The 26,399-nt window shown below is 58.5% G+C and overlaps 15 protein-coding genes across 15 annotated transcripts; 5 read left to right on the top strand and 10 right to left on the bottom strand.

Annotated features, from left to right (window-relative positions):
• Positions 1–76: 76 nt before the first annotated feature.
• Positions 77–1,440, bottom strand: ARR3 (uncharacterized protein; the record flags this gene model as incomplete). The annotated part of the gene is made up of 4 exons (XM_060603412.1): positions 77–940; positions 979–1,121; positions 1,155–1,217; positions 1,257–1,440. 4 exons carry the CDS (start codon positions 1,438–1,440, stop codon positions 77–79), a joined length of 1,254 nt encoding a protein of 417 aa, XP_060459708.1.
• A 326-nt stretch (positions 1,441–1,766) lies between these two features.
• On the top strand, positions 1,767–2,633 carry CcaverHIS019_0700140 (uncharacterized protein; the record flags this gene model as incomplete). The annotated part of the gene is made up of 1 exon (XM_060603410.1): positions 1,767–2,633. One exon carries the CDS (start codon positions 1,767–1,769, stop codon positions 2,631–2,633), a length of 867 nt encoding a protein of 288 aa, XP_060459707.1.
• A 235-nt stretch (positions 2,634–2,868) lies between these two features.
• On the bottom strand, positions 2,869–4,948 carry CcaverHIS019_0700130 (uncharacterized protein; the record flags this gene model as incomplete). The annotated part of the gene is made up of 3 exons (XM_060603409.1): positions 2,869–3,196; positions 3,248–4,489; positions 4,593–4,948. The coding sequence occupies 3 exons, from the start codon at positions 4,946–4,948 to the stop codon at positions 2,869–2,871; spliced, it is 1,926 nt and encodes a 641-aa protein (XP_060459706.1).
• Positions 4,949–5,182: 234 nt separating this feature from the next.
• On the bottom strand, positions 5,183–5,912 carry CcaverHIS019_0700120 (uncharacterized protein; the record flags this gene model as incomplete). Its single annotated transcript, XM_060603408.1, has 3 exons — positions 5,183–5,293; positions 5,518–5,655; positions 5,859–5,912. 3 exons carry the CDS (start codon positions 5,910–5,912, stop codon positions 5,183–5,185), a joined length of 303 nt encoding a protein of 100 aa, XP_060459705.1.
• A 204-nt stretch (positions 5,913–6,116) lies between these two features.
• IST1 (uncharacterized protein) lies at positions 6,117–7,053 on the top strand (the record flags this gene model as incomplete). The annotated part of the gene is made up of 4 exons (XM_060603407.1): positions 6,117–6,329; positions 6,429–6,478; positions 6,511–6,622; positions 6,655–7,053. 4 exons carry the CDS (start codon positions 6,117–6,119, stop codon positions 7,051–7,053), a joined length of 774 nt encoding a protein of 257 aa, XP_060459704.1.
• Positions 7,054–7,081: 28 nt separating this feature from the next.
• Positions 7,082–8,311, bottom strand: TPT1 (uncharacterized protein; the record flags this gene model as incomplete). The annotated part of the gene is made up of 3 exons (XM_060603406.1): positions 7,082–7,386; positions 7,517–8,042; positions 8,186–8,311. The coding sequence occupies 3 exons, from the start codon at positions 8,309–8,311 to the stop codon at positions 7,082–7,084; spliced, it is 957 nt and encodes a 318-aa protein (XP_060459703.1).
• A 794-nt stretch (positions 8,312–9,105) lies between these two features.
• CcaverHIS019_0700090 (uncharacterized protein) lies at positions 9,106–10,205 on the bottom strand (the record flags this gene model as incomplete). The annotated part of the gene is made up of 2 exons (XM_060603405.1): positions 9,106–10,094; positions 10,130–10,205. 2 exons carry the CDS (start codon positions 10,203–10,205, stop codon positions 9,106–9,108), a joined length of 1,065 nt encoding a protein of 354 aa, XP_060459702.1.
• Positions 10,206–10,744: 539 nt separating this feature from the next.
• On the top strand, positions 10,745–12,778 carry FIP1 (uncharacterized protein; the record flags this gene model as incomplete). Its single annotated transcript, XM_060603404.1, has 8 exons — positions 10,745–10,829; positions 10,879–10,921; positions 10,954–11,112; positions 11,158–11,270; positions 11,313–11,749; positions 11,791–12,013; positions 12,050–12,208; positions 12,252–12,778. The coding sequence occupies 8 exons, from the start codon at positions 10,745–10,747 to the stop codon at positions 12,776–12,778; spliced, it is 1,746 nt and encodes a 581-aa protein (XP_060459701.1).
• Positions 12,779–13,651: 873 nt separating this feature from the next.
• Positions 13,652–14,362, bottom strand: CcaverHIS019_0700070 (uncharacterized protein; the record flags this gene model as incomplete). Its single annotated transcript, XM_060603403.1, has 5 exons — positions 13,652–13,698; positions 13,730–13,801; positions 13,832–13,993; positions 14,025–14,146; positions 14,178–14,362. 5 exons carry the CDS (start codon positions 14,360–14,362, stop codon positions 13,652–13,654), a joined length of 588 nt encoding a protein of 195 aa, XP_060459700.1.
• Positions 14,363–14,648: 286 nt separating this feature from the next.
• CcaverHIS019_0700060 (uncharacterized protein) lies at positions 14,649–15,303 on the bottom strand (the record flags this gene model as incomplete). Its single annotated transcript, XM_060603402.1, has 3 exons — positions 14,649–14,902; positions 14,937–15,040; positions 15,128–15,303. The coding sequence occupies 3 exons, from the start codon at positions 15,301–15,303 to the stop codon at positions 14,649–14,651; spliced, it is 534 nt and encodes a 177-aa protein (XP_060459699.1).
• A 277-nt stretch (positions 15,304–15,580) lies between these two features.
• On the bottom strand, positions 15,581–17,830 carry CcaverHIS019_0700050 (uncharacterized protein; the record flags this gene model as incomplete). Its single annotated transcript, XM_060603401.1, has 4 exons — positions 15,581–15,812; positions 15,913–17,106; positions 17,140–17,344; positions 17,389–17,830. The coding sequence occupies 4 exons, from the start codon at positions 17,828–17,830 to the stop codon at positions 15,581–15,583; spliced, it is 2,073 nt and encodes a 690-aa protein (XP_060459698.1).
• A 322-nt stretch (positions 17,831–18,152) lies between these two features.
• Positions 18,153–18,655, bottom strand: CcaverHIS019_0700040 (uncharacterized protein; the record flags this gene model as incomplete). The annotated part of the gene is made up of 3 exons (XM_060603399.1): positions 18,153–18,333; positions 18,366–18,463; positions 18,521–18,655. 3 exons carry the CDS (start codon positions 18,653–18,655, stop codon positions 18,153–18,155), a joined length of 414 nt encoding a protein of 137 aa, XP_060459697.1.
• A 2,120-nt stretch (positions 18,656–20,775) lies between these two features.
• CcaverHIS019_0700030 (uncharacterized protein) lies at positions 20,776–21,273 on the top strand (the record flags this gene model as incomplete). The annotated part of the gene is made up of 1 exon (XM_060603398.1): positions 20,776–21,273. One exon carries the CDS (start codon positions 20,776–20,778, stop codon positions 21,271–21,273), a length of 498 nt encoding a protein of 165 aa, XP_060459696.1.
• A 196-nt stretch (positions 21,274–21,469) lies between these two features.
• CcaverHIS019_0700020 (uncharacterized protein) lies at positions 21,470–22,520 on the bottom strand (the record flags this gene model as incomplete). The annotated part of the gene is made up of 4 exons (XM_060603397.1): positions 21,470–21,674; positions 21,774–22,097; positions 22,134–22,373; positions 22,453–22,520. The coding sequence occupies 4 exons, from the start codon at positions 22,518–22,520 to the stop codon at positions 21,470–21,472; spliced, it is 837 nt and encodes a 278-aa protein (XP_060459695.1).
• Positions 22,521–23,290: 770 nt separating this feature from the next.
• Positions 23,291–24,213, top strand: CcaverHIS019_0700010 (uncharacterized protein; the record flags this gene model as incomplete). The annotated part of the gene is made up of 3 exons (XM_060603396.1): positions 23,291–23,451; positions 23,494–23,602; positions 23,644–24,213. The coding sequence occupies 3 exons, from the start codon at positions 23,291–23,293 to the stop codon at positions 24,211–24,213; spliced, it is 840 nt and encodes a 279-aa protein (XP_060459694.1).
• Positions 24,214–26,399: the final 2,186 nt, after the last annotated feature.

The raw sequence follows: 26,399 nt of genomic DNA, 5'->3' as shown, positions 1-26,399 counted from the left end.
ACCGCAAACCCCTCTGTATCGCGCTCCTAGTCATCCATAGGGCTATCGGGCTACTTTTTCTGTCATCGCTATAGGGCTACTTTTGCTTGTCATCGGATAACTTGGGCGGCGGGTTGGCAGCGGGTGCCGGAACAGCAGGCAGTGGCTCCATCTCGAGATCAACCTCCTCCGTGACGTCCCAGTTGAGTGAGGTCTTCAAACGCAGCGCGACGTGGGTGAGAATCAGGAGAACGGGGACCTCAACGAGAGGCCCGATAGTCGCCGCGAGCGCCTGGTCCGAGTCAACGCCGTACACAGCGACGCACACGGCGATGGCGAGCTCAAAATTGTTGCTAGCCGCCGTAAAGGCCTGCACTACGGCTGTCTCGTACGAATACCCCTTGGCGGCGCCGCGCTTGTGGTTGAGATAGAAGCAGAGGGCAAACGTGCCCACCCACATGAGCACAAAGTAAAGGGTGAGGGGAACAAAGGTGCGGAAGACGAGGCCGATGTTGTCGAGGATGCGGGTCGCTTGCTCGGCACAGATGACGATAATGGTGTAGAGAAGGCCGATGAGAGAGAGCGGGCCGAACCACGGGAGGAATACGCCCTCGAAGCGCTTCTTGCCGAGCAGACCCATCATGACAAAACGCGTGACTACTCCCGCAGCAAGCGGGATCCCGAGGTAGATGAGCACGGCAATGGCGGTCTTGCCATACTCGAGGCGGAGGGCGTCTTCCTTGGAGATGATGTTGACAAAGAAGAGGCTCATCGGCGAGTAGAGGGCGATTTGGAGAACACTGTTCACGATGACGAGGATGGCGCAGTAGTTAATGTCGCCGCGAGCGAGGTGGTTCCAGATCATCACCATGGCAATGCAGCGGGCCAGACCAACCATGATAACACCGGTACGGTAAGTCGGCTGGTCGGGAAGAGTGGCCCACGCGAGGCCCAGCATGAGCTTGCGTCAATGCCCATCAGGAGGATAGGTGGACTCACGAACGGTGCAATTAGCCAATTGAGAACAAGGGAAATAGCAAGGTGCTTCCAGATATGCGACGTGGCGAAAATATACCTAAAGCGCTCGTACTGCACCTTGGTGAGGATGGGCCACATCATGACAAGGAGACCGACAACGATGGCTGTGGTCAATATTGGGGTGAGTGATCACGTACGGATGGAGACACCATCCAGCGTCGCGCCGGAGAGGATGGCTTTGGTGTTGGGGACAAATTTGCCTGTCGTCAGTTTTGCACCACTGTACCCCGAATGCTTACCAATCACGACACCGATCACCATGGCGACCAAAATGAGCACCGACAACAGGCGGTCGAGCCAGGAAAGGCCTTTGAACAGCTGCTGCGTGGTCACCCGGCGCTGAGGGAAGTAATCCTGCTCATCTACTTGGGTTCCCTCATTATCAGATGCAGGGGCGGGACGACGGCGCTCGAGAACGCTCATGATGAGTAGATGTAGAATGTAGAATGTAGAAATGTAGAGAAAGAACGAAGGTGCTAGGCGGATCAACATTTCTCCACCCATTTTCGGAATGGGGTTGCTCCGGAATCATGTTTGGCAAAAGCTTCAATAGGGATTTGCCAACGGGATCAAAAGCCACGTGGAAGTGTCACATGATGCAATCGCGGATGGCCGATGATTATCAACCTCAGTCCGCCCCAACTCTCCACCCCCCCCGGGCCCCTTAAAAGGCCCCGCAACTCGTCACTTCACGTCCCACTCTCTCCCCTCTCCCACTCTCTCCCCTCTCACACTCTGTCTTCGTTCCCATGTCGTGCTGCGCTCCCAACACCTCCCGCGTCCCGGCTAACGGTGACCCCGCCACTCGCGACCTTGTCCGCGAAAAGTACGCAACCGCCGTCACGTCGGTCACTGGTGGTGCCGGCGCCTCGTGCTGCGGCTCCAAGGCTACCGCTCTCTCGGGATCGGACCCTATCACTCGCAACCTGTACAGCTCTGACGAGACGAGCGACCTTCCCCCCGATGCAGTCCTCGCGTCCTTTGGCTGCGGTAACCCAACGGCCCTAGCATCGCTCTCTCCGGGTGAGACGGTTCTCGATCTCGGTTCCGGAGGCGGAATCGATGTGCTCCTCAGCGCAAAGCGCGTCGGGCCGACAGGCAAGGCTATTGGACTGGACATGACCCCCGAAATGCTCGCGTTGGCGCGCAAGAACGCCGAGACCGCGGGCGCCAAGAACGTCGAGTTCCTCCAAGGCAACATTGAGAACATTCCGCTCGAGGACAACAGCGTCGACGTCATCATTTCAAACTGTGTCATCAACCTCTCCCCCGACAAGGACGCGGTGCTGGCGGAAGCCGCTCGTGTCCTCCGCCCGGGTGGTCGGTTCGCCGTTTCGGACATTGTTCTCACTCGCCCTCTCCCTTCCGCCACCCAGAAGAACCTAGAGCTCTGGGCCGGTTGCGTGGCGGGCGCACTCACAGAGACAGAGTACATGGCCAAGCTTAAGGCGGCTGGATTCGAGACCGCCAGCATTGAACCCACGCGCGTGTATACTCGCGAGGACGCCGAGGCGATCGCCAGCGGTGCTACCCCCGAGGACGCCCAGGCCCAGCTCGCCGCCATTGACGGCGCAATGATGAGCGCGTTCATCCGCGCCACCAAGCCCAAGGCGTAGAGCGAGTCATAAATCTAGGCGGAACTGCCATCAGTTGTACCCCATGCAAGAATGTGTGAGCCTCAGACCTGAATCAGCGCATAAATGACAACGAAGGCTACGTCAGAGTCGTATTGCTCAGTTGAAAAGCTCTTGGCACTGGTCCGTCAGTCTCGAGGCAGAGCCCAGCATCTCTCGGCTGAGCTGGGTCTGACAAAGTCAACCGCCGCAGGGCAAGTGATGAGTGCATATTATGTTACACCTCCCGTGCGCCCTCGTAAAGCGCCTTTACCCGGGGGAAGCGCAGGCTCTTGCCTTCACGTCCGGGCACCTCACTCTCACCAAAGTACTCGACCGTCATGGTCTTACCCACAATGTTCTCTCGCCGCCGAAACTGCAGCCGCTGCATCGTTGTGAAACCCGAGCCCACAGCCACGCGGTGGCCCTTATGCTCGATGATGACAGCAGCAAGCGCTTCGTACTCGCCGTACGCACCGTTCACCGACAGGCGCTGAACAGAAGTTTCAATGTCGACGACCTCGTACTCAGCGTCCTGCCACTGCTTGTACTTGAGCACGTCCGAACTGCTGTCAGCCTCCTTCAGGTAACGTTTGGCAGCTCTTGTCGTAGCTCACCTTCGGGAACCCTTGTACTTGGTGTCCTTTCGCAAAACCAGGCCTTCCCATCCCTCGCGCGCCGCACGTTCGACCATCTCACCCAGCTGCTCGGGACTCTCAATTCTCCGTTGGAGAAGGGGACGGACGAGACCCCTCTTCTCCTGGTCGCGTGAGAGCCAGTTTCCGAGCTCCTGGACGTGCCGCTGCCGATCCACAAAGTTCTGCCTCTCGGCCGTGGATGCTCCGGCAAAGTCGGACCAGAGGAGCACGTCAAACAAAAAGTACGCAGGGAACCGGACCGCATCGTACTTTTTCTTCACCTGGGATACGGTGGCACGAAAGTCCTCCGTCAGCCCGTTGTCCTCCCACAGAGGGCCAGCAGTGCCGTGGTCGACTTTTACTGCCTCGTCTTTTGTGAGGGGTCGCATGACGCACACCTCGCCGTCGAGGACTAACCGCCGACGCCCGTCGTTGGCAACAACGGCACTGTCGCTGAGCACCAGCTCCCTCAAGCCCGGGAAGCCCCGAATGTTGTCCCGGATGTCTTTCCCGAGATTCTCCAGTGACGTAAAGTCCTTCCCCGAGCGAGAGCGGAAGCGCACATCGACGAGCCATGGCTCGCCGGCCCGCGGAACAAGAAAGTCAAGGTACGTGATGCAGCGCACTCCGTCAAGCTTGCGCGATACGTACCATTCCCCACCGTCAAAGATCTTAGTAAAGGGCGGTTCCGTGCTCTGGCCGAGAGCGACGCTGAATGGCTTGGGGCCGCCGACGATGGGCAGCTCCTCTCGCGAGATGCGATCCAAGTACACGCCGCCGTCTTCCCCCTCCGGTAAGGATTCAGGTTCCGGTTTCTGGGCTCCCCTTGAACTCCCAGCGGCCCGCGCTTTGGCCTTTGCTCGGGCAGATCGTGACTGGTCTGCTCCAGAGTTCCACTTAATTTGGGATAGTAGGGCGTATCCCAGACCACAGTTGAGACGGCGGGTCAGCAGACGGCCGAACACGATGTAATCGGGGTTCTGCAGGTCCTTCTCATTCTCCATGATCCCGTGGTGAAGGAGAAACTGGGCAACTGCCGCACGCGCAGAGTGGCCAGTGAGTTGGCGCTCCGACAGTGCACGGAACAGAGACAACAAGTTGGGCATTGGCTTGGCCTTTTTCCGCTGCCGCGTCCTCTTCGCGTACGCGTCCGTCTGGAGGTACTTTTCAAATCCCGCGACCGTAACATCGAAATTGGAGACGCCTTGCGTATCAAGGACGCTAGAGTTAGCGAGGGATGCGTACGAGTAAGGGGAATGGGAGATGAACAGGGAGAGAGAGAGAGAGAGAGAGAGAGAGGTTGAAACAGGGACCGGCGACATACTATTTGAGCAGCTCCTTCAAGTCGGGGAACTCGGTCACAACAGCCTTTTTGCTAACGCTGCTGCTCTCCTGTCCGACACGCTCCATCATCATTCCGGCACGTCGGATCTGTTCGCGTACTGCCGCACTCGTTGCGTCATCGTCCTTGTCCACAAGTGCGGTTTCAGCCTTATGCGCACTGTCGAGTTGGTCCGCTGCCACAGTGGTCTTTTGTCGGGCGAGGGCTGGGGTGTCGTTAGGAAGTGGAAATGCTAATGGTGTGGCGGGTCGCAGGGTAGGGAGGCGGGAGCGTGCAATGGAACCGAGTGGTGGATGAGTGCCGAGCAGCCCGCGCATGCGCGTAGCCGTTCGAAGCATTGTACCCGAGTTGTAGATTGAAGATGATGGATGAAGATGTGTAATGAGTATCAACAACCAAGTCAAGTTGGCGTCATCCCAGCTTTTTCTTTCGGGGCTCCAGGATTTTCTCCCGTTAAAACGCCCAACTCAGATACAGATGCCGATAACGAGCAAAGCCATCTATCCAACGAGCACACCCCCTAAGCTCCTCAATGCTCAAAGCTGTACAATGCCCACCAATATGCATACACCTTACTTCTCCTTGTACTCGACCGGCGAGTTGAGGCCGACCCGCCGCGCAGTCGCCTTGACGCGCTCCTCCTGGGTCATCCCGTGCGTTGGGTTGTACCGCTTCAGCAGTTCCTGTCGTCAGATGCTATGCTAAGAGCCGCAGCAAGCCAAGCGCAGAGAGGGATATGAGGGGCGTGGGCAAACGAATACGGTAATGGCCGACGATGAGACTTTAGCTCAATTGCAACGAAGCGCAAGTTGCTGTCCTCGTCTCTCCCATCTCATGCCGATAGGCATTTGTTTTCATAGCCCGCTCTCCTCCGTGCCTTCGGCTCCAGTACACTGGCCACACGTACCCCGTATGTCCTGTTCGCGCGGAGAAAGTCGCGCGTCTCGACCATAGCGCGCTCCACGGCCTTTGGCTCTCCGCCCTCGATGAGTTTGCGAATCTGCGTTCCCACGTCGGGGTTGCGAGTCGCTCGCGGGGCGTTGGACTGATGTCAGCGTCAGTCTCCCTTCAATTTCCCAAGCCTGGGCACAGCGCACAGTGCAGCCCGAGTCCAGTTTCCCATCTGCCTTCTTGTCTCCACTTCCTTCTCTCCCTCTCTCTCTCTCTCTCTCTCTCTCTCTCTCTCTCTCTCTCTCACTCATTGCCTCCCCTTCGCATGTCACAGAACTGTGTAGGCGTAGTACTCACCGAGAGGCGGAGTTCGCGGAGGACTGAGCGATAGAGATGCTTTCCGGTCGACATTGTTGATTATACAGAATCGAATCACTTTGGGTGTTCCAACTGCAACCATAACCAGGTCAACATTTTGATTCCGCAATCTGTGATTGTGACGTCGATCATGGATGAAGCCGTGATTAACCACTTGCTTCACCATCTCACTCTCCCTCTCCCTCACTCTCCCACTCCCCCCCGTCGCCCACCATTCCTCCCTCACCTACAAGGACAATGCAGCCGTGGAACGCCGGCCGCTCAAAGGTGCAGATCAAACTCTCGATCCAGCGTCTACGCACTCTGCAGGAGAAGAAGCTTGCCCTCGCCAAGAAGGCACGGCGCGACATTGCTGACTTGGTCGCCAAGAGTAGGACCGAAACGGCAAAGCTTCGGGTCGAGGGACTCATCCAGGACGACATCTATGTCGAGCTCCTCGAGTTGTTGGAGGTGGGTCCCGGCGCTGTCGAAACGAGCTAGTGGGCAGGGGGGAGACAGGGAATGAGCCATCCGTGCTCTCACCTGGCGTTTGACCGCAGCTGAACGCAGCTCTATTCCGAGACGCTGCAAGCGCGCTTTGGCCTGCTGGATCAGAGCATGTGAGTCTCCGGACATACCTAGTTGACGCCAGCGGGGAGAATCCCGATCCGTCCATCGCCGATGCGGTTTGCGCGATCGTTTACGCTGCCCCACGCACCGAGCTCAAGGAGTTGCACGTCCTTCGTGAGATCCTGATGCACAAGGTGGGTCTCCGCTCTGGATCCTCTCACGCCAGTTTGGCCGCAACTTTTCTCTCTCTCTCCAGCCTTCCGACCCGCCCCCTGCCTGCGTACCACCCCGTATTCTCTCCAAGCTCGCCATCTACACCCCTCCATCTGAACTCGTCGATGCGTATCTCTCCGAGATAGCCCGGGGTTATGGCGTCGCCTATGCTCCACTGAGCAAAGAGGATATCCCTCCTCTGGAGGACGATGATGATGACGGGAACGGGAGTGGGAGCGGAGGAGAAGGCCAGAAGGACGAGGGCCTCAAGGTCGAGGGTACGGAAGAGCGGACGCCGGCCCCTGCAATTGCTGAGAAGAGTGCCGCGCCCCGCGGGCCTGTGGTTGTCAAGAAGCCCACGCCCGAGGACGAGCTCGCGGCACGCTTTGAGCGCCTCAAGTCTCATCGCTAGTTGTATATGCATTCCATTATTCCCAGGTTTACGCCTCTTCATCTTCACCCTCGATGCGGTCGGCCGCCACCCCATTCTCCCACACCACCCTGCGTGTTCCCTTGGAAACGTGTACAGCCTTGCGCCAGAACTCCTTGTGTACGACACCGTGCTCGTCGCCCGGGGTCAGGATGACACCGTTCGCGGCCGCGTAAACGGGAATGTTTGACGCAAGGAGTTTCGGGAGGTCGAGGAAGATGAGAAGAGTCGAGTTGTTGCGCGGTGTTATGGGTCCAGTGAGCGCGGGCGCGAGGTGAACATGCTGCCGGTTCATGCGCGAGAGGCCCTTGTCCACTGCATGTCAGTGCTATGTTTCCCATCTCCTATCCGATCTAGCGTCCATCTTTCTCAACGCCTTTTCCCCTCCAAAGCGCTAGACCCGCGTGCCCGACCCTCCTTGCTTTACCAGCCCGATCGTACTCACTGAGCGCCTCCCACAACTCCCACCGTGTGCCATGGACCATAGCCCCTGCCCGCTCCTTCCCCTCCACATCCGCACGCAGAGACTCAAGGTGCCCAGTTCCTTCCAGCTTGATGCTGTGCCCTTGCACAGCGCGAATGTACCAATGACCAGTGTGTCCAGTGTCAGAGTCGGCCACGCCGCCACCCTCGGGGCAGTCGAAAGAGCTCTCCGGAGGCGGGAGGTTGACGAACGCTCTCTCTGTCCATTCTTCCTCCTCCTTCTTCTCCTCCGAGACCCCCACAGTCACGTCGTCGACAGGTGTTGCACTCCCTGAGTCGGGTGTCCCCGAGTCAGGCGTCGCCTTTGGCCCGTACCCAGGGGGCGGGGGACGCTTCTTGCGCGCAGGTTGAACGTGCTTCTTCTTCGGCTTGGGGGCACTAGGGTCGTACCCGAACACAAGCTCGAAACGCTTCTTGGCGTTCTCGTCAACGAGGCGGAACACGGCCTCGGTGTCAATCTTGAGGTTTTTGAGTTTCGGGCGAGCAATCTGTGAGTGAGCGGCGGATCTGAGCGCGGTTCAAGCAACACGACGGAGTGAACATATTGCCTTGGATGTAGCGGTAAACCATGGTAAAGCCCGTACATGGGACAGTGGGTAGCAGGCTATAGTAGAGGTAGGTGGCAACTCACGACATCATCCAGACGGACCAGGCCATCTGATCGAATGTGGAGGCCCTCCTTTTCCGCACCGTGGCGAAGGATGTAAGACAGCGTCTTGGACGCTGCAACGTCGGGGCTGTCGGCAGGGCGGGGCATCCTGTGATGGCGTGAGAGAGAAAGCGTGCGTGTAAATGAGAATGAGCGAAGGAGAAAAGGAAAGAGCATGTGACAACGCAGTTCGAGTCAGGAAAGGGAATGTTTAAACTTGAGCCAGTCATTAATCATAGGAATGCGGGGCTCCGGGATGAGAATGACGCAAACGACATAAACCGCCACTACTCCACAACGCAATGGCAGCGACAATTCCCTCTACCTTGGTGTGTCGGTGTCCGTACGTGCCCTCCCTCTGAAGTGCCCTTCAACGTGAATGTTTGACTTGCTCCTGTCTTGCAATCCTCTAGCTCAAGCACCGTTACGCCCCGTAGGCATCCCTCTCATCCAGCGCGCGCGGGCGGACGCCGACACGGACGAAACCTATGACTTCCCCCATGCACTCTGACATGGCGGTCGTGTGGCGAAATGGCATCGCGTCTGACTACGACGGGTACATCAGTACAAACAGTACATCAGGAGATTGCGGGTTCGACCCCCGTCATGACCTGGCCGCGATCAGCGAGCATATGCTCGGACTGACCTTTTGATGGGAGAGGTGGCCAAGGTGAGGGAGGTGTTGCCAGGAAGTGGCGACACTGTCATGTCAGCGTTTGCTCGAGACGTGTGGGTCATGAGCAAACGCTGACATGACAGAGATCTTCCGGCCAACTCTTCTCGTGCCTAGAAAGTCAACTTCTGAATGCATCGCACAGGCTTGAACGCGAGGACTATAGACGTTGCAAGCGATGAGGTACAAGGTATCTGGGTGGCCGCATCGTTTGGGAGCCTTCATTGTCTCACAATGACTGAGGTGTGGCGTTCGGACCCGCTGGGTAGTCGCGCTTGCCATCGCCATGGTCGGCAAAGCGAGGCGTCTCACGAGGGTACACAGGCTGCTGGGAGTCAAACTGCCACCCTCCAAACTGGGTGCGTTGGTAATCGGCGAATGCCTGCTGCAGTTCAGCCTGGGTGTTCATGACAAAGGGTCCCCGCTGGGCAACAGGCTCGCCGATCGGCTTGCCTTGGATGACAATCACACGGGCGGGCTTGGGTCCGTTTGTGACAGTAACCCGCTCCGTATCCTCCTGACGCACGCCCTCGCCCGACTCGACCCACTGGCCCCCAATGTTGATCTTGACGCTGGGGTTACCATTGGCGCCATCGTCGTCGTGGACGTAGAACGCCCTCTCCGTTTCGGCAAAGTTCTTGGCGGGTACCTTGATGGAGGCATGGGGCTCGAGCTGGATAACCCAGACCGCGACGTCGTTGTTCGGGTCGGCAGCGTACGAGTTCTTGGGAGGACGAAGCGGTTCGACGTTGTCCCACTTGCCAGCGACAATGGTCGCTTTGGCACACCCATGTGTGTTCTCCTTTTTAACCACGGGCGTCTTCTCATCCCAGAACATGACAAACTCTGGAGGTACGAGTTTGCTCTTGGCTGGCAAGTTGAGCCAGAGTTGGTACAGGGTGAGTCTGTTGCCCTTGTCGGTGTGTACGAGCGGGAACATTTCCGAGTGGCTCACGCCGCGTCCTGCCGTCACCCACTGTGTGTCGCCCTTGCTGTAACGGGCTCCGGCGCCGGTCGAGTCGGCGTGGTCAATATAGCCAGACGTGACGATGGAGACTGTCTCAAAGCCACGGTGTGGGTGGGCAGGGAAGCCTGGGATGTGGTCGCCGTGGTACATGCTCCAGCCAGAGGGGTTGTTCATATCCATGCCAATATCGCGACCGGCGAGCGAGGCGTTGGGCGACATGTCAAGCTTGCCCTCGGGGTACTTGTCGACGTCTGATATGAGCAAGGTGGGACAACAAAGGACTTACGGTAGACACCAAAGATCCAAGGGCCTACGCCTTGCCAAGGGCGTGACAGCTTGAACGACGAGCTGAGCTGGACCATGGCTGAAAGTGTTGGTCTTATGATGACTAAGCAGGATAGGAGTGAGGTGGTTCAGTGAGTGAGGTAATTGTGGTTGTTCTGAGGTCGACTGCGTTGACCTTGAATGCTTTTATAGTCCTATCAAAGATGAGGTAACGTAACCTTCGGTGATGAGCTGATAAGACCAGTGATGTTAGAGATGAGACTAGTGAGTCATCCCTGTGAAGCCTGCGAGGACTATGGGCTGCTTTAGTCAGGTCAAATGAGGTCATTTACCTTCTGTACGTGATTATAGTGGGTTAACCGAAATAGAATATAGTTTCTGAAACTCATCAGTATACAACATTTGGTTCCGTAAACGAACTTATCAAACCACGTGGCTGGGAAGTTCTTTGTTTGTAACCCCCAACTAGTGACATTGGAGAGAGATCCCAATAGAGTGTGGTTGCTCTTTGAGAGAAGTGACGAGTGACATTCTTCCTCACCTTCCTCACCTTTCCTCCTTACTCCATCCTTCATCCTCCATCCATCCACTACTTTCCTCTTCATCTCGTCACAAAATGGAGGACGACGACGCATTCCTCTACGGCGATTCAACTGGACCGCTCCAAGCCCCTCCTGAAACAACTACATCTGTTCAGGAAAGTGAGTTTCTGATCTCTTGTGTTCTGGTAGCTCATCGACTAACATACAGGTGGAGCAACAGCTTCCAACAACATCAGCGCCTCTATGGCTGCGTGAGCAATAGTTGCGTCCTACCTGACCCTAGCTCGTTGGCCGCGTATGGCATCGATCCTTCCACTGCAGTCGCTGAAGAAGCACCGGAGGATGGAGGAGTGGAGGAGAGCGACGGGGACGATGACGACTCGGACTCTGACGACGACGTCAAGCTTGTGTTCAACGCGGGTGCCCAGCGGCTGGACTTGCGGTACGTCTCGGCGAATGTGTCTCTTTAACCCATGCTGACCTGCAGCAAACCCCAACAACAGACATCCAATGTCATTGGCATTGGCAAATGGGCTCACACCGCTACGTCGATCGCGCCGCCTGCCGCGTCTCCTACCGTGAACAAGACGGTGTCTAAGCGTGAGTCTCATCAGCCAGGCTCTTGGTTGACGCCAGCATCAGCAGCTCCGGATGCGCTGACCGACTACAACCCTGCTCCTCGCCCTGGGGCACCTACGTCAACCTCCGCCGCCGGGACAAACCTGCATGGCCACACCGCTCTGTCGTCGGCGACTGCGCAACCGAGCGACATGCATTCCCACCCCCATGTCACAGTTGGCGGGCAACCCACCCATGCAGCACTCCCGCACTCCTCCCTCCCTCCTCAGCTGGCCCCTAGTTCCGACTTCAAGGTGGATCCCACCAACCCCACGGGCGTCATTCCCAGCACTGGTACGAGCGTGTACGACATTGATGTCGCACAGTTTGAAGGCTCGGGGCAGATGTGGCGCCGGCCAGGGAGTGACATCTCGGACTGGTTCAACTACGGGTTCGACGAGGTCACGTATCCGCGGTTCCTCAAGTTCCGGCAGGAGATGGAGCAGGGACGAGCGGCGCTTGTGAGTATGACGATCCGAACGACGGCTGACAGCTGGCTCAGTTGGGCCCGATGGCGCCAATCACGCCCGAGATTGCGCAGAACCTGCATGTCCCCTTGCCACCGCAGATGCAGCAGATGCCGCCCCAAATGCAGCAGCAAATGCAGCATATGCAACAAATGCAGCAGATGGCGACATTGCAGGAGATGATGCGGATGCAGGGCATGGACCCTGCGGCCATGTTCGGCATGCAGCAAGGCATGGGCGGCGACATGCCGGGGATGGGTGAGTTTTCTTAACCAGTTGGCAGCTGATATCCAGGCAATGGTGTCCAGCAGCAAGAAGACGAGGTCGCCAGCGAGGGGCAGCCAGAGCAGCCTTCGCAGACTCAACCAAGCTTCCCGATTCTCGGCGGCAACACACCCGTGAGCGGGATGGTACCGAACCGGGGAGGTGCGGCTATGCGCGGTCGAGGAGGTAGTGAGTCACTTTGGGTAGACAAGAGATTGGAAGCTGACAGCAGTCCCCGTTGGTCCTCGTGGAGTTGTCCCAGCTGCGCCTAAGAGCTCCAAGGGCCGTTTCAAGGACAAGGACCGCGTAACAGAGTCGAATGCCGCCGCGGCTGCGGCCTCGCTCGACTACGGCGACTCGGGGCCCCCAAGTCGAGACCGCAGCCGCTCTCGCTCTGGCTCTCCTTACCGCCAGAGCAGTTCGAGGTACGACGATGCTGCGCCACGAGAACGGGAGCGAGACCATCGTGACTCGCGCTCGCAGAGCCGGTATGACGAGGAGGGTGAATACGAGGATCGCGGCGAGCGCAGCGAGCGCAGCGACCGGGACCGATATGGAGAGCGTGACCGGTACGGAGGACGCGAGCGATATGGCGAGCGGGACCGGTATGGAGAGCGCGAACGGCGTCGGAGTCCCAGGAGGTACGCCGAGGACGAGGAGGGAGTGTGGGAGAGCGGAGAGGAGGAGCGGCGGAGAAAGCGCTCGCGCAGCCCTGAAGAGGAGCGGCGGTCGACGCGTTCGAGCAAACGCCGGTTGTAGGTGCGTAGGGCAAGCGACGGTGATAGAGTATGGGAGATGTTGCATTATCCGTTTCGGTTGGTGGTGGATCACATGGAGGGACAAGGAGATGACAGGCGACACTCAGGGCTCATGAGGGCCACACAGCCAGCACAAGGGCCAGCCAGCACCAGGAGCCAAAAGATTGCTCGCACGCTGAGTCGAACAGCGGTTAGCTCAGATGGGAAACTCGATCCACAACGAACTGTGATAACCACCTACACTATACGAGCTCACAGAAATGGTACAATCAACCGGGACAAGAAACGTGGCGGCCCTTCAAACGGATACTGTCGCGAACTCTGTACAACAGGAATCAATACCAAGGACGGATGGAATCTCCTGGGGACTGAAAGCCCGTCTGGGGCAATGATTGGCCAGATCGATGCAGATGCTTAACGCTGGCATTCATCCATCCTCCTTTAACGCTCGCATTCATCCATTCTCCTTCTGGCAGCGTGCGATTCCGCGATATGGGCGAGCCCCTATCTCTCTCATCCTGGTAGTTGCCGTCCGTCTAGCTCAGTGGGAGAGCGTTCGCTTTACACGCGAAAGGCCGTGAGTTCGAAACTCACGATGGACACTGTGTTGGGAGCAGGCGGCTCCTCTTTTGGCCACGGAACTGAGCTGGCCTCAAGGAACTGGCCTCAACGAACTGAGCTGCTTGGACTAGGAACTGGCTGCTTGGACTAGGAACTGAAATGCGTGGACTAGGAACTGAGCTGCTGGGACTCAGGAACTGCTTCGGGACTGTATTCCCCACAACATGCATTCTCGAGTGTCCGCGTCATTGTTCGTTTATTGTTCAGTGTCCGCGTCATTATTCATGATTCAGTGTCCTGCCACCTTTGCAGTCTAGGCTGTGATTTTGTTGTTGACAAGCCACTGCTGGTTTTGGTTTCCTGTCATTAGCACGGTCGCACACATGCTTACCGCGGTAGCACTGCCACTGTTGGACGGGGGTGCCTTGGGCCGTGTTCCCGTCCTTGAGGTCAAGACACACGTCTGGGTTAGCCTCGCTTGGGTTAGACTCACTGGTGCTCTTGAGCTTGATGGTGCCGTGGTCGTACTGGACCCAAACGCCGTTAACTGGGCGAGAAGTGTCGCCGGTGGGCTTGGCGTCCTTATGCGGAGGGCAATGATAGAGTATTGCCGGCTTGCCATTAGTGCGGTCCACGGTGGGATTGTCCGGTTGCACTTGGGTTAGTTCTTTACTGGTCACACTCACCGGCGTCGGTTACAACACAATACTTTTCCTTGTTGCCTTGTGCGCTCGTGCCTCGGAATTCCAGTACGGTGTCACCGTACGCAGTTCTGAACTGCTGGTTCTCGGCTCCGGTACAGTTGTGGCTTGTGTCAGTGGAGAAGGGTTGGTTCTCACATGTACATGCGTGCACCTAGGTACTGTCCTTGGCCCTGCCTGAAAGCCGTGAGGCACATGTGGGGTGCCGACCGGGGATGAATGTACATTGGGATGGGACGAGATGAGCGTTCTTCCAGAGTGGGGGCGGGGGCTGCGAGGGCGACCGCGAGATAGAGTACAAGGGCAGAGATGATAGCGAGCATGGCTGAGAGTGAGAGGGGGAGGGGGAAGACTATGGGGGTGTTAGGTTACAGTATATGTCCACCATCCGAGTGACGGACCGAGCATAACGTGTGCCAAGCACTCGTTGATCCGACGGCGTCGTGGAACGGCCACTTTCAAGCAAGTAGAAGCGTAAAAGCACTGCATGCCGCGGTTGGATCTCTTGGCGTTCATTCATCAAAGTCAATTACTGTAATCCGACGGATACGAGAGGAATGCAGCCTACACATTGCATTGTCCATTCATTGTCCTACGTCACCATTCAGACTACTCGCCAACAACGTCAAACAGCCACTCCTGGCCGACGCCGCCATCACAGCGCGACTGGTGCACGGCGCCACCGCTGCCGTCCAGGCAAACATCCGTTCCCCAAAGGCGGAGGTGCGTGTAGTCGCTACGGTCCCAGTAACCGTTCACCGGCGTCGTCATGTTCTCGCCCACGTTGGGGCCCGCGGGGCAAGGGAGGAGTAGGGCAGGGCGCCCGGCCTTGAGCTTGGGCTTCTTGTCAGGCTTGCCGGGCGCTTCATCAGCATCCTTACGCCCAGTTGCACTTACTTCCACTGCTGTCGATGCACAGCTCGGGATGGGCCAGGAACTTGACTGTGGTGGTGGGCCAGTTAACGCGGAACCGCTGGTCGGCAGAGGCAACGCATGGCCGGCTTCCATCAGTGAACCGTGGAGCCAAGGTAGGACGTCATAGCCCCGGGGAAGAGTGTAATGACGAAATGAGACGAGGCGATACTCACACAACCAGCTGCGTGCCCTCGTAGCCTTTGGTACCGGGAACGGCAGTGATGCACTGGTCGGGAGCGTTGGCAGGGTGGATGTAGCGGTAAGGGGGAGCGGACGCGCGGGCGTCCAGCTCGACGGGAGCGGCAGCGCCAAGGACAGCCAGGATAGCGAGGGAGAAGGAGAGGAGCATGTTGGGTTTGATTGATGGAGAGAGGGATGCGAGAGAGAGAGGATAGCGGGTAGAGATGGTTGGGGTGGGGTATTTATGGCTGCGGATGGTCGACTCGCGAGGAAGGGCATGAGAATGTCAGAACCTTCGGCAAACAAATGCCTTCGAGCGGTGCAACTTCTCATTCCAAAGGAATCAGTGGATCCGTCGGGCGTCTTGCTCAAGATCGCGTGCATTTTCTTTACGTGTTGACGAATAGACATACATAATTCAAGGTCGTACAGTCCTCAACTCCCTCCTACCAGTACATCGCCCTCGCAACCTTGGGGCAGAAGAACACTTGCACCTGGTTCTTCCGCGCGTCGTCCGAAACCATCCACGTCCCGTTCGCGCTCATCCTCATGATCCGTCCATCGCCGTCGCCACCGCCGTCGCCGTTGCCATACGCCTCCCAGAACGTCGACAGCGCCGCGTTGCCCTGGCCCTTCTTGTCTTGGCCATTCGGGTTCAGGTAATACGCAAAGTTGATCCTGCCGTCAGCTGTTGACCCCGATCTCTCCAAACCCAGCGCCCACTCCCAGGCGCCCACTCCCAGACCCCACTCCCAGGCGCCCACCCCAGCCGACGCACCAGTAGTTCAACACCTTCTGCGCCAAGTCAAGATCCCCCGGCCCATGCGTCGTCGTAGTCACCCCACCCATGATGTACGCCACGTCGTCCCCATGCGTATACCCCAGATACGCGGGGTGGATCGCACTCTCACGAGGCCCTGCCGCAAACACGTAACCCCATGCCTTTCGGTTTGCGCTGAGCATTGCACGGCTGCGGCTGGTCCACTGCCCGTCCGTGAGAATCGCTGCCACTTGCTTGTACTGGGTTGGGAGGCCAAAGGTCTTATTCCCGCTGCCGAAGGGAGCGCCAAGCACCTGGTCGTCCGGGTACGCCTGCAGGATCCTTTGCTGCGAGTTGGACGACAGAGCCCAGGATGCGGCGAGGTAGTCGGATGCCGACATGAGCGAGATGTCAGGAGCCGGGTTCGTCGAGTTCATAGACCCCGAACCTGTCGAGTTGGGGAGACAACTCCCGGTCGCACAAGTATCACCGCTGGTCACCTGCTTCATTGCGTCGACGAGCATAAAAGTGCCCTCATCCCGCATCGTTCCGCAGATGAACGGGATCTTGGACATCTTGCAATCTTGAAGAAGAGACAACGGCGACGCAGGCACGAGCTCACCATCACGCGTCGGCGCCCACTCGACCTGCTTGGCATACTCTGGGAGTTTCTTCAGGCGCGCGGCGGCTTCAAGCAGAGCCTGTGCAGAGAGGTTGCGGAGGCACTGGAGCGTTGTCTTGCCTTCCCGGTTCGCTTCCCCCGATCGTGTGGCCAGCGACGCGTTACCAGCTCCTCCAACGCCGGCCGTTCCGTTGCAACCTGCCAGACTGGCTAGCGTTTGCACAGTCCGGGCCATCACGTCAGGTGGGCGCACGGCTGCCACTCCTGGCGCCCCGGACTGCATGATTGCTCCGCGGAACAGGTCCTGACTCTTGTTGAGCAGGTGGAAGCCGATCGACGCTGCCCCCGCGCCCTGCCCAAAGGCTGTGACTTTCTTTAGATCTCCACCAAACGCCTTGATGTGGCGCTTGATCCACTCCAACGCCAGTCGCTGGTCCCACAAGCCCACGTTGCCGTGCCCGAACCCAAACACACCCAGCCGGTAGTTGATTGTAACGTAAACAAAAGGACGGGCGGTGCGCGCTCCATATTCGACAAACGATGAGGAAAGAGTGGCCGCGCCTGTGCCGAGGTAGAACGCACCACCATGACTGTCAATCAGTACATTCCGGGGAGCCACATACATCCAGACCATCACCGGGAGAGACGATCGGTTACCGGCAGGCGCAATGATGTTGAGATTTAGGCAGTCCTCGTCCATTGTCAGGCCATAGGAGCCCGCGCTCCCAAACTCGTCTGGCTGCAGGCACGCCGGACCTGGCGACTGAGCCAGGACACTGCCGTTGTACCGTTTCGCCTGGGGACGAGCGAAGCGAAACTGCCCGGTTGCTGCATTCAGCTCTGGGCGCGGTGTGGGACGGAGGAGCACTCACGTGGGTTGGCATACGGTATGCCGAAGAACTTGTCGAGTCCCAACTCCTGCGTCCCAGTAATAGTGACGTTCTTGCCGTCTTGCTGAATGTTGACGGAGACTGGGACAGAGGTTGCGGGTGGCGTGTCAGCACTTCCTGGGGCCTGGTCGCCGTTGAGCAATATCGACGAGGTCGCTAGCGCTGCGGATGAGGGTGATGGGGAGACAGGCGTAGCCAGGGCAGTCGAGGTCACAGTCTGCCCGACCACGGGAGACCCTAGTGCGAACAGCGCAAGAAGTTTCATCACATACGGCTTGATGAATGCGAGTCGAGTGATGAGGAGCGAGCGGTACTTGATGGACAGCGGTTTGGAATCCGATGAGAGAACGAGAGAGCGAGAGAGCGAGAATGGGTGGGCTTGTTGGGATGGGCCAAGCGATGCTGAGCTTGTCGGCTTGCCCATGTGCGTTGTTATACCGCAATGCCGTCACCGAGCCTAATCAGTTTCCAAGCATGCCCATGCGCCGCAACCTACGCCGAAGCCACCAGAGCCGTCAGGCTAGCTAACACGGTGCATAGTTTAGCTGTACTTGCGTCTTCTAGTGTACTGGTGTGGAGCGCTTCACCTTTACAACGTCTGATTTGTCGGTGACGTCGCCGGTCGCCGGTCGCCGCTCTGCCTTCCTCCGCTCCGCCCCGCTCCACGTACGTTGACCTCGTCTTGCCGCTACCCCGCGTCCCGCGACGGCTGCCACGCCGGCAGCCCTGTCGCTCGTTCACTCGCATTAGACCTTGATGACCTTGTCGGGGAACGCCTCAAGCCACGCCTTCCATCCACCCTGCAGCACGAGGGCCTTGGACGAGGTGATCCCATGCGCATCCAGCCAATCCTGGTACCAAGCGGCCGAGCGCTGCCCACGGCCACCCGCCTTACACGAGTTGCAGTGGAAGACGACGGTAGGGATGCTGGAGTCAGCGCGCTCTTTTAGTGGGAATACTTCTTAAGGAGGAGCCCGGCTGTGGGGAGGGTGGGGTACAGAGTCTGCGCGGCCAGGTTGAGCGCGCCGGGGATCATGGCACGCGCCGCGTCCGCATCCTACAGTCAGAAGTCAGTTGGTCAGTCATGCAAGGACCGAGCAGAGTCGTGACGCACTCCGATAATGTCCGTGCGGCGCACGTCGATGACGATGTAGTCGACCCCTGGGGTTCCGGTGAGCGCTCCAAGATCCTGCGCAGTGATCTCTGCAGGCGTGCTCTTGGGCTGAGGGAAGGCGGCGTGCCACGACATGGTGCGTGAAAGAGTTGGAGAGAGGGAGGAAGGGGAAGAAGAGAGGTGGTGAGAAAGTGCTCGAAGACGGAGCATTTGTAGTGTGGGCAGTTTCAAGACGCAACTCGACGTTTTGTCATTCTTGCATTCGCACATTCCACATTCTTAGTAATATCGTCCTACCCCAATCGTCATGCAGCTCAGCATTCGACACGGCGACGTCGACATGCATGGCCCACCTGGGGATGCAGCTTGGATCCCTGGATGACTTTGGAGAGGGCAGAATTCTTGGCTTGCGCTTGGACCCAAAGTCAAGTCTGTCTGAGCCAGTTGTCGGCACCTTGGGCAACATGAGCCTCACTCAACCACGATCGTTTCCACTGTCATCTCAACTCTGCTGCTCGCGCTCGCGTCATCTCAACTCGGCTGCTCGCGCTCGCGCTCGCGCTCGTCTCCGCCTCGCTTCTCATACACTCCCACGAACCTTGCAACGTTGGCGCGGCACTCGGCCCCTGCTTCTTCGCCCTTCGCGTTCACAGCGATCGTGCGCCAAAACGCCTTCACCCTCATCTCTGTTTCTCACCGCCGACTACTCCATTTCATGTTCCCAGTCTCCCTCCATGCGGGGACACCACCAAACTGTTCTCTCTATCCCCCATTGGCGGAGCGGACTCGAGCCCCACCCGCAATCTGGCCGTACGCTGCAGAGGCGTACATGACGGTCTGCAGCGCCGCTCCTCCAAGCTTCGCGACGCGCTGCTGCGCAGTCTTCGGCGGAAATGTCACCGAGGTTTGCGGGTGGCCCATGTGTTTGGCCGACGTGCAATGGGAGATGTGGAATGCGTGCATGCGACTCGCGGACGACGCGGACAGTCGCAACAACTGGGGTTGGGCGGCCGAATGCGACGCACTCGACTCTGGCGCGACACGCGCAGGGTGGAAGGTCGGGGTAGGGGCGCTTGCCCTTTGGGGTTCGGTGTTGCTCGGTCGGCTGGGATAGCAGCCTTTGAGGGGATGAAGAGATGGGATAGACATGAGAGATGGGTGTGGACATAGATTGTGAGTTTTGGGATTGGTCGTGCTGACTGCAGGCATGGCATGTATTTGGTCTCGTTTGCATTCCGACGTGACTCGAACGCGCGCTGCCGAGCGTAGATGCGCGAGACTTGGGGGACGACGGGGCAATGCGGTTGCATACATCGCTAACCACCTCTGACTCTCTCGAAGACCGACGCGGATGAAGGCATAGTCGATGGCCACATCGATTGTGCGCCGTGTCGTGGCGTTCTTCCGCTTCTGGCCCAGTCTTCTTTACGGCTGCTGGTAACCAAGCGTCAACAATAACCACAGTGCGGGATCATCTGGCCCCGTAGGGGTTTGGAGTCACTCTTTTACTGACCTACCGACAAGTCGCAGTACAGCCTCTACTGGGCCACCGCCCATCGTACTCTTTCTCTCAACCTTCCTCACCCGTCCTTGTTACCCACCTCATCACCGCCCCATCCATCCCCCTAACCCCCTAACCATCTCACTTGCCACTTGTTCAGCATGCAGTCATCGAGGCACGTTGGCGAACCCATTATCACGACAACCGTAAAGCAAGCCAGCGAGTTCCAGTGCCACAACAAGTTTGTCCACTGGAGCGTTGTCGCCGAGGCGCACCGCGACCCAAAGGCGCAACGTGGCTCCCGGGCACTGTACTCAATGTGTCTGACGTGGGTGCAAGAGTCCAGCTGCTTTTGCTGACTCCCAGAACAAGCCGTGGACCACATCACTCGTACACGGCTGCGTCCTCCAGCCAATGGACAGCGAGATGGAGCGCGAGCTCATTGACCGGCTTGACCGCTACCTAAAGAACTCGCATGCTTGCTCGGTACTGAATCTTCCCGTCGCGCGCGAGGTCAGCCCGTCGTTTCGTACGGGAGAACGACAGCGCGCAGGCCATCATCCAACTGAACCAGACCTACCGTGCCCTCCTAGAGGGGCTGCTTCCGCGCTTTCGAGACCTCTTGGATCACCTGATTGAGCGCTGGAGGTGGCAGGCCCGGTGACAGCCGCAGCCGCAGCCGCAGCGGAGCCCATGATCCGCCTAGAGTCACCCCTGGAGCCAACCCCGCACTACTGACGGTCCCCAGGCCGCCATGAGGCCTGACCTCTTCACTGTCGTCCGTCTTCGCGCCGAGGTTGCGCACGCTGCGCAATGCTTCCGCCTCACGGTCATTGAGCTCAAGTCGCTTGACGCAGCGCCCGACGTGGCGTTTGACGCGCTCGACGAGCTCGACGGCGCTCACAGGCTCGAGATTCTCTGGTACGAGGCGCCCTCGCCGCCCTCAACGCCCGGCCGTCCCACCGAGCGCCCCCCACCGCCAAAGCCCACGAAGCCCACGAAGCCCACGAACCCCACGAAGCCCGCGAACCCCGCGAAGCTCGGCCCACCGCCTCACGCGACCCCCACCGGCACACTGGCTTTCCGTCTGTGGTCGCCGCTTGCAGCGGCGGAGGCCGTCGGCCACGTCGACCCGGATGGCCTCAAAGGTCCACCTGGAGGGCCCCTCAAGCCTAGCCGGCCCAGCAAGCCGCTGCTGGTCGGCGCTGTCAACGTCTCTGATACGGCGGCCTACGCGCGTGGTCGGGCCTGAGCCGGCACACCCCACTCCTGATCAACAAGGCTGAAAAGACGGTCATGTTTGGGGCGTCGCGCGGGTATCGGCAGGACACCCCTGCTCCACACACGCGCAAGCACAAGCGGCTCCGGCAGACGCAGAAGCGAGGAACACAGTTGATTACATAAACAATGCACACAGCTGATTACATATACAATGCACTATACAATACTCATTTGCGCACCGGCGCGTGGTAAAACACGTCCTCGATGCTCGAGCGGCTGGGCCGGTGGTCGCTGGTGCCGGTGACGGCAGCATCGGTAGGCTGCGTCGAGGGCGTTCCGGTGCGGGTAGGTGTAGGGCCGTCGTCCTCACCAGTGCCACTGGCAGAGGATCCGCTCTGGCCCTGGGCCGACGGCCGCAGCGGAGTGTCGTTGCTGACACTGCTGTCCGAGGTGAGCTATGGTACACCGGCGTCCTCGTCGTCTGCAGTTCCGTCGTCCTCGTCGTCTGCAGTTCCGTCGTCCTCGTCGTACACCAACACGGCCTGTGCGAGGTCGCTCTCGAGCGCGGCCTTGTGCCGCACAAGGGGGTCGTAGACGCCGAGGAGCATGCCAATGTCGTCAGACTTGAGTAACGACAGGCGCGGGTTGTAGGGCCCTGCGTCGACGAGCGGCACCGCACGGAGGTCGAGGGCGAGACGGCAAAAGAAGAGAATCGGTCGGCTCGGCGGCATGCGGGCGCGCAGGGGGCGAAGCTGGCGGGCCGCGGCGTTGTAAGCCTCGAGCGCGTACCCGTCCGTCTCTACCTGCCAGCCAGCTGGGCGGGTGTTGGTGCGGCGCGGCCACTGCGCTTGGTTCCTGGGGTCAGCGGGAGCTTAGGGGTTAGTGGCTCACAACTCGTACGCCTTGTCAAACACGGCTAGATTGATCGTGTCCCCGTCGAGCGCGCTCCATTCCTTGGCCGCAACCGCGCGCGCCCATTCGGTACTCGCATCGCGCGCGGCCCACAGCATGCGCGCACTGTAGCGCACGTCGGGCGAGGCGTAATAGTTGAGGCGCAGGTACTCTGTGCGGGGAAAGTGGTGCGCGAGCGTGAGATCGGGCTCGTAGTTGAACTCTGATCCGCTGTAGATGCTGCCGGTGTAGCTGCTGCCGCTGAAACTGCTGCCGCTGTCAGAAGCAGGCGACGATGCGCGCGAGGGAAGCAGGCGACGATGCGCGCGAGGCAAGCGCCTGGGGCGTGGGAGGTGCCGGCTGAGGGACGGGGAGGGCCTGGGGCATGCTGAGCGACGAGGAGGGGTGCAATGCAGGCGCTAAGAGTGCGTAGAGGACGACAAGACGGGTGGATGCGTTGACGAGAGTAGTTGACGAGTGTTGTTATCTCATGATGCGGAATGTGAGCCCTAAATACAGGAATGGAGGTGGAGTCGAAATTCCAGTGACGGGACGGAATGAGGAATGATACAATGTGTGCCTGTCACGTGATCCGAGGATATGCGGGATGGCGTGTATGTGGCGGACGAGTGTGCACGTCACTCTTTGAGCGGTTGTCGCACCTGGCTGGGGAGTGGCGTGCTCCGTCTTGCTCGACTTAGACGCTAAGCGTGGAGCAGGCAAGTCGTCCGAGTAGTGGACGCTCGAGAAGCAGTGAGGGCATCCTCGTTGACTGAGATGTAAAGGTGTCTTGAGAACAAGTGTTGTCGAATGTATGTGTTCAATCAACCCCGAACAAGATGACTGCAGTTGTACATCTACCCCAGCTACTAATTCTGATTCAGCTTCTGGGTTTACGTCACTACACATGTTGCCACCCACCACATGGCCACGCAACCCAACCCCAAGTCACTCGACCTCGTCACCTTCATCCTCCCATCCACCCATCCACCCATCAGTCATTCTTCTTGCACCCCCCTCACCGGCCGCGGCAAGCAACTCCGTTCACCATTTCTCTCCACTCGGCGCACATCGCCCGTCGCGCTATGGACCAAGAGGAGGAGCGTCTTCCGTTTCCCCGCAACAAATGGCCGGTGCGGTCATACTACTCTCATCCGATGGATTGTGCGAGCGCGGAACGGCAGGTGCGGTTTGCGGCGCAAAAGGCCAGCCGGCGCCTGGCCAAGGCTCTTGATGCTTCCAGCGAGGACACCCGCTCAATGCCTGCGGTCGACCAGATCGACTTTGATATGAGCGTTCTGGATGTTGTGCTCGGTCTGTGAGTGGGATACACTCGACTCTAGAGCTCTAACCCTTTTAGGAACGACCAGATGGGCGCCGAGTGCTACAATGCCGGCACCCAGATCGATGCCACAGTCAAAGGCTGGCACCAGTGGCTCGTGGAACTCACGGAGGATGTCATTGAGGTGGTGGGTGCTTGCATGGCCAGTAGCTCGGACTGACGCCGCAGGCCCAACATGCTACCGCGGGCACCCGATTCCAAAGCCAGGTTTCCGAATGGTCGCGCTCCCCGACGCTGCCATCCGTCATCGTCACCTGCATGGATCAGATCTGGTCTATCAACGACTCGTTCGAGTACCATGCCCACCGCCGGCCCTGGAAAGACGCCGCGCCGTACGTTGACGACAGCGCGCGGTGTGCGCCCGACGACATCGACAGGGCAAGCACCTGGTATGGCCTCGTAGCGGATCCGTTTGGGGACAAGCCTCGCATATTCACCACTATCGTGCACGCCGACGGCCGACAGGTGCGTCATTACGGTATATGGGATTCCACGGCAACCGGGCCTGAGGGGGCTTGCAATGGCCCCAGCGACACGCACTGGACACCACAGCTCACAAAGTCCGAGTCGGCCTCGGCCCGTTCTAGCCCCTCGTCATCAGCCAGCGGAAAAGCCAAGGACCTGCATCTCGACGACGCAGACGTCCACATTGCCTCCGAGAACAACGATGAGGAGAAGCAACATCCCGTTGTGCGCTGGATAACGCCGCCGTCCGACAATCCTCCCCCCTGTCCGTGAGGTCGTCGATGTAAAAGGCCGGAGGGGCATGTGATAGCTATTGTGCTGTGTCGTTGGCATGTATGTAAAGACTGTTGTCTATGCGGACTGGTGAGAAGGAGCTAGCGCTGGGTGCGTGATTGATTTCGATGCCGCAGCTCGTTACAGTACCCTACCAAAAGTGTTCGGACAATTTGGGTCCGTGCCTCCACTTTGAGGTGCCACACTCATCTTTGAAAGACCGCGCAGCTTGAACTACAAGGGATAGAGATGCATGGAAGGACTTAAAATGAAGCTCTGCGCATAGTCAGTGACATATTCTAAGGAATAGACTCTTAGTTACCAGCGGGTTGAGTAACCATGGACCTTAGCAAGGGCCTGCCTCCTGTAAACCATTGAGTCCACCAGCTTGTTGATAAAAGATTGTGGAATCTGTTCCCACACTTGTTGAGCTGCTTCCCAGAGCTCAGCCTCATTGCGGGGGCGCCTTTCGAGTCCACGGATGCGCCTCTTGAGCTCTGCCCATACATGCTCAATGGGATTGAGGTCTGGAGAGTTGGGAGGGTGGAAAATGGTTGGAATTCCAAGTAGGAGCCACTCTGCCTCACATTTCTCAGCCAAATGGATCCTAGAGTTGTCTTCCAGTACCACAGGGTCACGCCCATACCCCCTCCAGCATCAGCGCACATGATCATAGCATGGTTTGAGGACTGGGTGAAGAATTTGGGTGATGTAAAGGTCACTGTTGAATCCTCCCTTTTTGCTCTTTGATTTTGCCATGTCTAACTTGATGAGAGGTGATCTCCCACCATGCCAGATTGCACCCCAAACGTGGAAGGAGTGTTCCTTGGCGAAGCGAGGGGCCAGGGCATCATTCTGGTAGTGCTCAGATCAAAGACAGTGGACCCAGATCTGCCCCTTTGGCATAGAGCACAATTGAGCCTCATCTGTGAAGATGACTGTCCTAAAATCGTGATGGCGTGTCTCCCTCAACCAGCAGTGGCGGGCTCGCAGGTGTGAGAGCAAGAGCAGCGGCTTGCGCTTCGCCAGAGCTGCCAAGCGGCCCATTTCGTTCAGTCTACGGTGAACAGTGGACTTTGAAACTCTCTTGGTATAGCTTGAGAAAATGTTTGTCACCTCCTGGAGAGTGGCACGTTTGTTTCGGCATGAAATTGAGCCAAGTAGCTTGAGATCGGCTTCTTTAATGGCTTCAGGACGACCTTTGGGGTACTTGGTATGCATGGGAGAGCAGAGGAGGTAGTGGGCCTTGAATTGGTACATCTGTGACCTTGAGACACCATGGGTGCGCATGACAGAGGCTGGAGACATCATGTGGGCATCAGCCCCAATTTGCTGGTGCTCTGGAGTTGTGAATCGCTTGCCAGGCATGGGGATATGGGTAATTAACAGTGTAGAATCCGATTCTGTGCTGAGATTGTGCATAGGCATCGCCATTCGGGTGGTATGGTATCGTACTCGGAAGATGAGATGGCAGGTTGCGCACGGACCCAAAATCAGGACCGTCCGAACACTTTTGGTAGGGTACTGTAAACCGCGCCACGTGAAACCACCCTGGTGGGATGTCGCGACTGACTTTAGTCCTTGCCACTCAACCCACCATCATGGCCGTCCCACCACCACAAAGCCGCATCGACGCCATACTCGGCTAGGTCCCCCTCCCGGTCTCCCGCCTGTTCTACCTGCCCCTCCTCTCCGCCGGACCCACGACGAACCGGACAGCAGCAAGGTCGAGCTCGCCAAGCCATTGTGCAGCCAACAAGGACGTGATGGACCTGTGCCCCGTGTACATTGGGTTGCAGGGAGGACAGGTCCTCGGAGACGATGCTTAGGGGGTTAGGGGGTTAGGGGGTTAGGGGGTTAGGGGGTTAGGGGGTTAGGGGGTTAGGGGGTTAGGGGGTTAGGGGGTTAGGGGGTTTGGGGGTTAGGGGGTTAGGGGGTTAGGGGGTTAGGGGGTTAGGGGGTTAGGGGGTTTAGGGGGTTAGGGGGGGTTAGGGGGTTAGGGGGTTAGGGGGTTAGGGGGTTAGGGGGTTATGGGGGTTTAGGGGGTTAGGGGGTGGGTTAGGGGGTTAGGGGGTTAGGGTAGGGGTAGGGGTTAGGGGGTTAGGTGATAGGGGGGTTAGGGGGTTAGGGGGTTAGGGGTTTAGGGGAGGTAGGGGGTTAGGGGTTAGGGGGTTAAGGGGTTAGGG

The sequence above is a fragment of the Cutaneotrichosporon cavernicola genome (assembly GCF_030864355.1).
Source record: "Cutaneotrichosporon cavernicola HIS019 DNA, chromosome: 7a".
Lineage (NCBI taxonomy): Eukaryota > Fungi > Basidiomycota > Tremellomycetes > Trichosporonales > Trichosporonaceae > Cutaneotrichosporon > Cutaneotrichosporon cavernicola.
The sequence above is the reverse complement of the archived record's forward strand: the minus strand, read 5'-3'. Positions and strand labels throughout refer to the sequence as shown.